The following is a 10,211-nucleotide window of genomic DNA, read 5'->3' on the forward strand; positions in this document are numbered from 1 at the left end:
CTACTCGAACATTCCAACTGTTTTTATTAGTTACTTTTTTAGAAAAATACTTTGTCTCAATTTCTACATCTTTTACAACATTTTTTTACGAATTTATTTTTATAAAATTACTTTCAACTTCTTTTACATTTTTAATTTCTATGCATGTTTTATTTTTTTTTAATTTTCCCATTTCACAAACTACTGAAATTAGGAACAATCCGTTTTGTTATTTTTCAGAGACCAAAAGTGCATTCTTATTTATAATTAAACATAATCCTACTGTTATGAATTACACATTCACAAATTCTTTGCTATTGCGTGGTCCTTTGTTCTCAAACATTCATCACCGAATAACCACTCACTCACGTTACAAAATGCATGGGCCCATTTAGCAAAGCAGGCGGTTATTTCAGATTTTCAATATTTGTTCTAATTAAATGAGCTATTTAATGATGGAATAAGAATACCACTCATTTAAGGGATATGAATGAATTTTTTGGCCTAACACCATTAAATTAAAATATTAGGATGTTAATAACGTTGATACTTTTTTATATTGGTCAGAACACAACTCACCAAATGAGTTGAACTACTTGTGAGCTACTCGGGATTGGCTCGTTAAAAGCTCGGCTTGAGCTCAGGCTCATTTATTAAACCAGCTCAATCCCGAGCTCGAGCTCGGCTCGGCTCGTTTACACCCTAACTTGCTTCACTAGATTTGCTTCACTATTCAACTTTATCGTTACAGACCAATACAAAAATCAAACCCTAAACACCTACACCTAATTTCACCAGTTAACTATAAATCGGGTTGATCCTCATATCAAAATGCAAACATGGATTACAACAATTTTTAAAGGTTGTAAAAAAAATAAAGACAGGAAATTCACCTGTGCAGTACATGTGGCCACCCGACTTCACAAGCAACTGCAATATTGTGTCATATTTTACCATATGATCATGATCATGATCATGATATGATATAACCATTCGCTTTTTTTTTTGTGCTTCATTCAACGAATTTCATTCATGATCAACAAAGATTTTGAAGCTTTCGATTGATTCAGCAGGAGTAAGAGTAATTAAAACTATATATAACCAAATCTTCCAACCCTTTGCCTGCCATTCTGCCACTTCTACTCAAGTATAAACAAAAAAAATATCAGCATTCGCATGCTAATAACATTTAAATTACAAACTAAAAAATGTCTTGACATGTCGGGTCGGGTCGGGTCGGATCAACCAACCCACAACCCGACCCGACCCGACACCAATAAAAAAAATACCCAGTTTTGGACTGTTACCTAATATTGCCTAATTATATGCATATCATATATTCCAAATTATTTAATTGCCAAATAAGAAATTACCTTAAAATCTCGCATCACAATTGCTCTCCAACCAACCCATAACCATAAATGTACAAAATCCACCATCTTGCACCAAAATCCATTTAACATCTATTTTATACAACAACCTGAATAATATAATAAAGATGATACAAAATCATAAGCATTTTATCATTAAAAAAAAAGTTAATAATAATAAATAACTTTTTTAGCAAAGTTTCAAAAACTTTAAGTACCTGATACGGGTTAGGGCATACACATTCGCAACAACTCTGGTACCTATTTTAAAACTCACACAATAAACATCAAGAGACTCTGATTTAAATAAACAAATAAAAATATAAAGGAACTTGATCCTGAATATAAATGAAACACAAACAAATACAAAGGCAACCAAATATCTACTTTAATAGGAAAAAAAAAAGAAAATTATAAAATGCTATACAACAATATCCAGATATGAGTAAACAAAAAAAAAACTAGTAACCTATTTATATCATATTCATAACAATCAAACCTTAAACTGGAACAAGAAATTACATGTGAAGTGATCCTGAGCAGATGCATCCAAATTCCAAGCAATTAACTTTTTTTTTTTAATTTCCAATTCAAGTAAATCCAGATCCTGTTCTCGTTACCGATTACGGTGTAAGGATCGGATCCAACTAGTCGACCCGCGGGTTGCTTTTGTCGGGTCAATTGGTTCGTCTGGTTTGATAAAGTTGCCACCCATTGAGAATGAGGTAGACGCCTTTGGTGTAGGACTGGTCAACTGCAAAAATCAACAAAGGGCAAAATCGTCATTTGACCAAAATGCATGAAAAGAAAAAAAAAGGAGATTATGTGTATTTAATTAAGGAGCCTCACGTGTTTCCCGAGTGAAATATTTTCATTAGGACGAGTCATCATCATATTGCTTGATCTTCTGCGATCTGTTGCTCCAATTTGGTAGGAATCATCATTTACCCCTAACATTAAAAAAATTAAAAATTATTTAATTATAAGCAAAGTTTGTCTGTTTATTAACTACCATTTCCGTACTTTTTTTACATATATGCCCCTATAGAAATCATGATCGTTGCTACGCTAATTGTTATACACTAGTTGTCACACGATGTTTACTACAAAATCCTTGTTAAATGGAATAAACCAATTAGAGTTAGACAAGTGGCACCTAGAAAGAAAAAGAAATGAAAAAGCGGAAAGAAGTCAATGTTAAAAAGCTAAAAAGGTACAAGAATATTTATCTTCTAATACTCAATCTTCACCAAATAAATTCAATATTACAACTAAATGCACACTTGGCGTAAACGTTTGGCCTAATAAAAAAAAAAGAGAAAAATGTTATATATATTTTTAACGGACATATTTAGTTATTTTGATCTTTAGTCTTGAATTTTTGGTAGAAAAAATAAAGGTGACCAACATTTTTTGGTTTAAAATAAAGGACAAAGTAAACAAAGAGTCAAAAATGTTAACAAGAATGCAAATCAAGAAGCTTTTTAAGTTTTCCTATCATAAAGATTTCATTATATAAAGCCTCTTTAAGAGTAAAAAAGAAAGCTTTATTATTGATTTATTTCTTAACTTTTATGTTTATAGTGTCCAATAACAAGGTTTCAAAGAAATAAACGGTATTTCGTTAACATAAAAAGAGCTTACATTGATCTTATATAATGTTACTGATTTTTTATTTTTATTTATTACCTTAGTTGCTGAGTAACTTAAAATCTTGTTGAACTAAATATATAATTGAGATTGAGTTATTTCAATTAATAAGTTGAAGAAATAAAAAGTACTTACATATTTATGAAAAAAGAAAATAGTATTTTATTTTTGAACATAGAAACAACCCTTTTATTGTCTAATGTTCCAAACGATAAATTAAATAAATACAGGCACTTTATAAAGAACGCACTTAATGGGAAAAAGAGAAACATAAATCTCTTAAACAATGAATCGATTTGTGACAAAAATACATGCAAATTACATGTCTCAATATATGTGCATATCAAAAAGTTTAGATATGCAACTTCAATTATAAATAGAATCAACATCTTAATGAAATTTCCTAAATAAGTGAAGTACCTTGGCGCTTATTTGAATGAACTGGTATTGGTCTGTTAATCACTCCAGGAACTGCTCGACTCTGACATTAATCACATTATAAAATATAAATCAATAAATAATTATTCAATATTCATAAAAGTAAATGGTAATGAAAACACTAACAGTTGAATGATTCTGTGGTTTATTCTTTTCTGACTGCTGATGCTTTAAAATTGTCCAATCAAATACGTAATCAAAATCAAATCCTGAAATAAGTAGAGACCATCATATTAATCAAAAAAACAATATCAAGATTTAAACATCAGATACAATGTTATACAAATTTTACAGCATAAATGTGGATAAATTTCTATAATATTGTATTATATGAATAAAGGGTATACCTTCTCGTGTAAATAAGTCACGGAAAAGGCGCTTCAAGAATCCATAATCAGGTCTTTGATCAAATGTTAAAGATCTGCAATATTGGAAGTAAGAGGCAAACTCCACATGATGATTCTTGCATAAAACCTGTCAAACAAATTGAAAATAATTTTTATATATTGTAGCATCATAGTCCACTAAAACAACTTAAATATAACTGTTATTTTAGCAGTAGCCAACTATCCCTATAATAAAAAACAAATAATAAATAATAAATAAAAAGTTACATTGTGTACATTGTTTCACAAATACCTCAATGGGAGTAGACACTTTCTTTTCACATATTTTGTCATATTTTTGCTTCTTTGTTGCACCTTTTAGGCCCTGCCATGGAAGACTGCAGAAAAAATAAATAAATAAAGAAGCTCATTTTTTTAGATTTCACAACAATTAAAATATTTAAGCACATACCTTCCTCTCAAAAAGTACAAGAAAACATAGCCCAGAGACTCCAAGTCATCACGCCGGCTTTGTTCTGAATTTAGAAAAAAATATATATATTGTATAAGAGAAAATGCAAATATAAAATATGAGATTGTAAAAAGAATTTATGCACCAATGTTTGCATACCAATTCCCAAATGGGTATTACAGCTAGCATAACGTGCAGTTCCTGTCAAGTTTTTGTTTGCTCTGTATAGATATATGGTAAGAAAATATATAAGAACCAATAAAATATAAGAAAAAACACAATAACATACAAACAGAAGGATATGAACACAATAATAATAAAAGACAATCATACTTGTAAGGAATATGGCAACTTGTGGTGGGATCACGGTATCTTTTAGCAAGTCCAAAATCAATAACATAGACCTGATAAAAACAATTGATGAAGTTAGTAGATAGTCTATAAGCATACATCATAATATTCACTCTAAAGGTGATGTTTTAGGATATATAACAGTGGAAATTACCTGATTTGCTTTCCTGCCTAGACCCATGAGAAAATTATCTGGTTTCAAGTCTCTATGCAGAAATCCTTTAGCATGCATCAGTTCTATTCTTGTAAGCTGTAGAAAGATTATTGCAAACTAAAATTTAGAACTAAATTGACTTGTGCAGACTATTTGTTATACAAAAGCTATGGATGAAATGAAAGGCAATTAAAGCATATCTTTAAAGATTTTACCATTTGATCAGCTAACATTAAAACTGTCTTCAATGAGAATTTTCTTCCACAATACACAAATAGATCCTCAAGACTAGGCCCAAGAAGGTCAAGAACAAGCACATTGTCCTGAACATCAACCCCAGACCAATGGATGCCAGCAATTCCAACTGCAGGATATGAAAGTAAGAATTAGAATTAGAGAACATATTAAATATAAGTATTTGTGCTTCAGCAAAGCAAATGTTACATTAACTTTACCTATTCCCTGGAGATAATTGTATAGTTTGGCTTCATAAAGCAATTGTGGGTGCTTTGTTTGCCTATTTTCCTACAAAAAAACAACAGTAAAATTTGATTGCTCATTAGCTAAATGCTGATTAACAATTACTTTTAATAAGTATGAAGAAAAATATATGTGGGATATATAGCATATTAGATTATTGATACAAGTTTAAGTCACAAAGGGGTCTTCACTATGTATGGATCTTATCCACCTATTAGCAGATATCAAGTGACAAAGCATGAGAGAACCACAAAGAAAATTGAAAGCGACACTATTTCACATAATGCCATACTGTGAACAAATGTAGTTTCTGAATGACATGCCATCATGCTTCCATAGAAAAGATGTGCATGGTGGCTTTTATATCAGCAATACTAGACAACACATCCTATTGTCTTTTACCCTCTTCATCACACTATCGCATATATACCAACAAAAGTTCAGTTCCAGCTCCTCTGTGTCAGTAGCCTTTTCTGTTTGGTTAGTAATCGAAGTATCACATGGCTATAATACCAATTGTTAGATCTCCCCAAAAGCTAGAATGATGAAAGGGTGTGCCAAAATCATTAGAAACCATGAATGATGAAACCACTCCAAGTATAGCATTCTAGCCACACAAATGGCAAATCCACTGTGTGTAAAGTGAACTTCTTCTCTATCAAACAAAGTAGATCCATATCATCCAGAAATCGAGCAGTAGACTCTTCCATTAGAGATGAGACAAAGGTATTTATTCATCCATCCTTGTTTGCGGTATACCCATACCTAAATCGGATCGGCTCTAGTTGATTCATCAAACCCGTTTCACAAAAAGAGAAAACTACATACATAACTCGCTACAAATCGGAAAAATCATACACTAATAGAAAAACTTGAACAATCAAAACAAACACGGATGAACGCATACTTCAAATCTAAAACTGAATCTTACCATTTTTACAGCAACAATTTCATGTGTATCCACATGCGTAGCTGAAAACACAAATTTGAAGTGGTGAGAAGCAGTACAAAACATGAACATAAATGAAGTCTCGTTTCTAGACTAAGATTTGAGATGGAAAAGGGAGAGACCGAGAAAGATTTCACCAAATGATCCGCTTCCAATTTTGCGACCTAACTTGTACTTATCTCCGACGATCCTCTCCATGGATCTCTGGTGCCGATTTCAAGCTCCTTTGAAGGAGTTACAGATTCGATGAAAAAAGGATCAAGGGAGTGCGACAGGTAGGGTTTTTTGTGATTCGTGAAGGGAGAAGATTCGTGGTTTCGATACGTTCGAGATGGCCTCGCTGGCACCGAATATTTGCCACGTCACTGATGTGCTACGACAATGACTGGGTGAGTGCTCGGGCTCGGGCTCCGTCTTGCCATATCACCACGTTTGCTTGCCCCGTCAGTGACACCGTAGGCGTAAACCCAATTCACCAATTTGGGCCTTTGAATAAATTTTTGGAGAAAAAAAAAATTATTATTATATGGATATCGATTTTATTCGCTTTTCCTAAATAATAATAAGAGTAAGTTATGATGTTCATACGAAAATCGTGGACTGGGTTCCTAAAAGATTTTGTTGTCAATTTCATCTTTGTAGCTTCAGTTTGTTTTGAATCAAATTGACGTTAGTTAGTTTCTTTCCATTTCGTATTTATTTCATTAATACTTGTTATTTTCTTCTTATACAATATTGGAAAATTTTCTCATTAATATTGTATTTATGGGAATAAGGTCTGATGACTTGTCAAATATTATGTAAGGCCCCGTTTGATAGTTGTTGATTAAGAAAGTGTTGATTGAGAAAGGTCTGTCTGGATAAGAAATCATAAATTAGTAAGAAATCATGTTGTTTGATTGTACATCTGACTGAATATACTGACTGATGAAAAATGACTATTTTACCCTGGTGTTATATATAGTGATGGATGAAGTTGCTGAATAATTATAAAAACATACAGATTGTCATACAACATGTAAATTACACACAAATCATTTAAAAATCAAAATAAAAATTGTCATAAAAAATGTAAATTAAACATAAATCATAATATCTAAATAAAAACATAATGAAATTTAAAATACCCTAATAATTTAATGTAAAGTAGGTGAAAGTAGTTAATTTGTAATCTGATCAAGCAAAACACACATATATTGAACGGCTTCTGGACCCCATTCTATGTCTTGTATGTTTTTTCTATCAATTCCCCCACCTTGGACGTCCGGAGTAATCATAGTGTTCTCCTCAAAATTTATAAAAAAACCATCTTCTATATTGTATTTCCTTATAAAATTATGGCCAGCAACACAAGCAATAACTATGTCTCTTTGCACTGTAAAAGGATAAGGAGTCATTTGTTTTAAGATAGGGAATATCGCCTTCAATACACCATAAGCATCCTCAATAACATTTCTAAGTTGAGCATGAACATAATTGAACATTTCTTCTCTAGTTAAAGGTCTGCCTCTTTGAAAATCGGCTAACCAATACCTAGTATTGCAGTATGGAGCCATAAACTCACGAGTGTTTGTATATGCGGCATCACAAAGGTAATATTTATCTGCAAATGAGTGTGACACATATTATATAAAGAAGATAGATAATAAAAGTTATGTAAAGATTACAAACCTGGTGGAGGAAATGGAAATCTAGAAGTCGAATTGAATGCAACTTTTTTCAAACTCATCCAGCCCAAACAAAGGTGAATATCATATCAAAATCATAAATTCCTATTACATTTTGAAAACATTCTCCTTTTCCTCTTCCCCTATAACGAATTTTTTGATCAACGAGTACAACCGCATGTACAAGAGCTCCATCTAATGCACCTATTGCTCCAGAAAAAATATCTTTTAACTGTCTATGTCGTTCTAAGTTATGTCTTGTTGGATTAGGAGTTGTTGGTACTATAATTTCTTTTGCATAACACATCATTGCAGTTAGAACCTCGTGAAAACATTGATGAATCATTTGTGTGGAGTGATGAAATCTTCCCTTAACCGCGCGAAAACGTTCATTATGTCCTATAACATGTAAGAACATAGCCATCTTCTCTTCAATGCTTATTGTCCTACTAGGTTGCAACCAATTTTTTTGGGTAAAATGGTTGCATAATAATGCAAATGCCTCTTGTGTAAGACGCATCATATTGTAACATTGTGTAGGGTCTCCGTACATCAAATGTTGCGTATACGCATACCCACTTGAATCATTATCTCTAATTCTATGAATTCTGATTAGCCTACGCCGGTTTGACCTCAACCAATAAATCACAAGTAAAAGAAAAGCTACAACTTCACCATCAGAAACCATATTTGATCTGTTACAAGCAATTAGGTAACATGTTAAAGTAAAAAAAATCATGCACCAAAAAAACTAGTAAACATCATCCAAAGTAACAAAACTCATATAACAAAAACTAGTAAATAACAAAAGTCATATTCAATATCCAATAACATAACATCCAAAAAAAGTCATCAAACATAGCATCCAAACGTCATGCAAATAACAAAAAGTCATGCAACAAAAAACTAGTAACCATCATCAAAGGTAACCGTACTTCCTACCCGCACCCATCACCAACGACTCACAACTAGTATGCGAAAGTCGTAACCAAACTTTCCTAACATCGGCACTTTCACCAAATAGCAAAAGAGCGGTCTTGTGTCTTTCATCTTCTTCTCCTCATTCCATTTTGTTCAATTTTTCCATGCATGCATCAACATCCTTATCAATTTCACTTCTTTCAATTCTTTCATTTTTTCCACTAATGACCTTGCAAGCTTGACAATCTCCTCTTCAACTTCTAATGCACTTGCAACTCTTTTGTTTCCACCAACTTCCGTATTTTTTGAACGCCCCGAAGATTCTTCACTTGCACCTACGTGTTGTGTTGAGGTTTCCATTGGAACATCATCATCAAAATCATGGGCACTAAATTCTTTTACAGGACGAGGGAGTGTAGAAGATCGCCCCCAACATTGAAAGCCGGTTGAGGTCGATCCTTCAAATAGTTGGGTGCAAAGATCAGGGAACAGCAGGGGTTTAGTTTTCAATGACAACACAAACTTGTTCAACTGTTAACAATTTTTATAAATATTAGTATTTGTTATAAAAATAATCATACTAGTATTTTGTCACAACTAGCATTTTTGCTAGGAAATTCCACTCTCGTATAATCATTCAACTAGTATAATAACTGGTACTCTAAGGGAACAACAGGGATTTCTAGGGTTGGAAACCCTAGAAATCCCGGCTCAAGTTCATTATGGACTAGGATTCTCTTATTGGGTCTAATGGACCAATAAATCTCCAACTTCACCACTTTGGGCCTAGGAACCCTATTTGGGCTCTAATTGGACCCATATTCATTAAACTATAGCATTTGGGCCATAATGAGCCTAGAATGTCTCATATCATTTTCATGGGCCTTATTGGGCCAAAACCCACATAAATGATGTTATTGGGCCTTAAACTACCTTCTTGGGTTTCATTGGGCCGTAAACCCCAATCCTTCACCACATTTGGGCCGTAAACCCATAAAAGGGCCTAATGGGTCGAAAAATATTATTGGGCCCCATAAATTCGAACTAGGTCAAGGAATGGCCCAAACTATCTTACTTCTTTTCCTCCTAGCTCATTCTCGGCCCAATGTATATATATATATATATATATATATATATATATATACATATATATATATATATATAAACAAAAAAACAAATTAGCCAAGGATAATTAAGAGTGCCACCTCATGTTTACAAAGTGGATTTCCATGCCAATATCCAACAAACTTCCATACAACTCTCATGTCGCAATGCAACCATCACATCTCATCCTCTCTCCTCTCTTTCTCTCTTCATATTCACGGCCTAAGGCCATTATCCCTCATCAAAGAACATTCAAACTCTACTCCATTTTCAAACCTTCAAGAAACTCCCCCATTTTCTTCCATAAACCCGTGAGTGGGTGTGTGTGCTCAAGAAGGTCCCTCCAACTC

The 10,211-nt window shown here is 32.9% G+C and overlaps 1 protein-coding gene across 2 annotated transcripts; it reads right to left on the reverse strand.

Annotated features, from left to right (window-relative positions):
- Window positions 1-466: 466 nt before the first annotated feature.
- LOC145112613 (casein kinase 1-like protein 3) lies at window positions 467-6,523 on the reverse strand. 2 transcript variants are annotated; one of them, XM_079048757.1, is made up of 17 exons: window positions 6,292-6,523; window positions 6,152-6,192; window positions 5,196-5,265; window positions 4,956-5,104; window positions 4,741-4,836; window positions 4,569-4,639; window positions 4,395-4,456; window positions 4,236-4,299; window positions 4,077-4,161; window positions 3,785-3,911; window positions 3,564-3,646; window positions 3,420-3,480; window positions 2,199-2,299; window positions 1,872-2,103; window positions 1,568-1,610; window positions 1,353-1,459; window positions 467-1,118 (listed from the first exon to the last, which is right to left on the reverse strand). In XM_079048757.1, the coding sequence occupies exons 1-14, from the start codon at window positions 6,365-6,367 to the stop codon at window positions 1,966-1,968; spliced, it is 1,224 nt and encodes a 407-aa protein (XP_078904883.1). In that variant the 5' UTR covers window positions 6,368-6,523; the 3' UTR covers window positions 467-1,118; window positions 1,353-1,459; window positions 1,568-1,610; window positions 1,872-1,965. The 2 variants fall into 2 exon arrangements, with proteins under 2 accessions (XP_078904883.1, XP_078904884.1); XM_079048758.1 differs by having other exon boundaries at window positions 1,849-2,103.
- Between the last annotated feature and the right edge of the window lie 3,688 nt (window positions 6,524-10,211).

This window comes from Lactuca virosa, chromosome 5 (assembly GCF_052849685.1).
Source record: "Lactuca virosa cultivar CGN04683 chromosome 5, Lactuca_virosa_CGN04683_v6, whole genome shotgun sequence".
Lineage (NCBI taxonomy): Eukaryota > Viridiplantae > Streptophyta > Magnoliopsida > Asterales > Asteraceae > Lactuca > Lactuca virosa.

Bases quoted from the DNA above. Each gene is read 5' to 3' on its own strand.
- LOC145112613 (XM_079048757.1), bottom strand. From the start codon at position 6,367: ATGGAGAGGATCGTCGGAGATAAGTACAAGTTAGGTCGCAAAATTGGA. The intron at 6,193-6,291 runs GTCTCTCCCTTT...TTGTGTTTTCAG, and splicing joins ATTTGGTGAAATCTTTCTCG to CTACGCATGTGGATACACAT. The intron at 3,481-3,563 runs GTTAGTGTTTTC...GATTAATGTCAG, and splicing joins AACCACAGAATCATTCAACT to AGTCGAGCAGTTCCTGGAGT.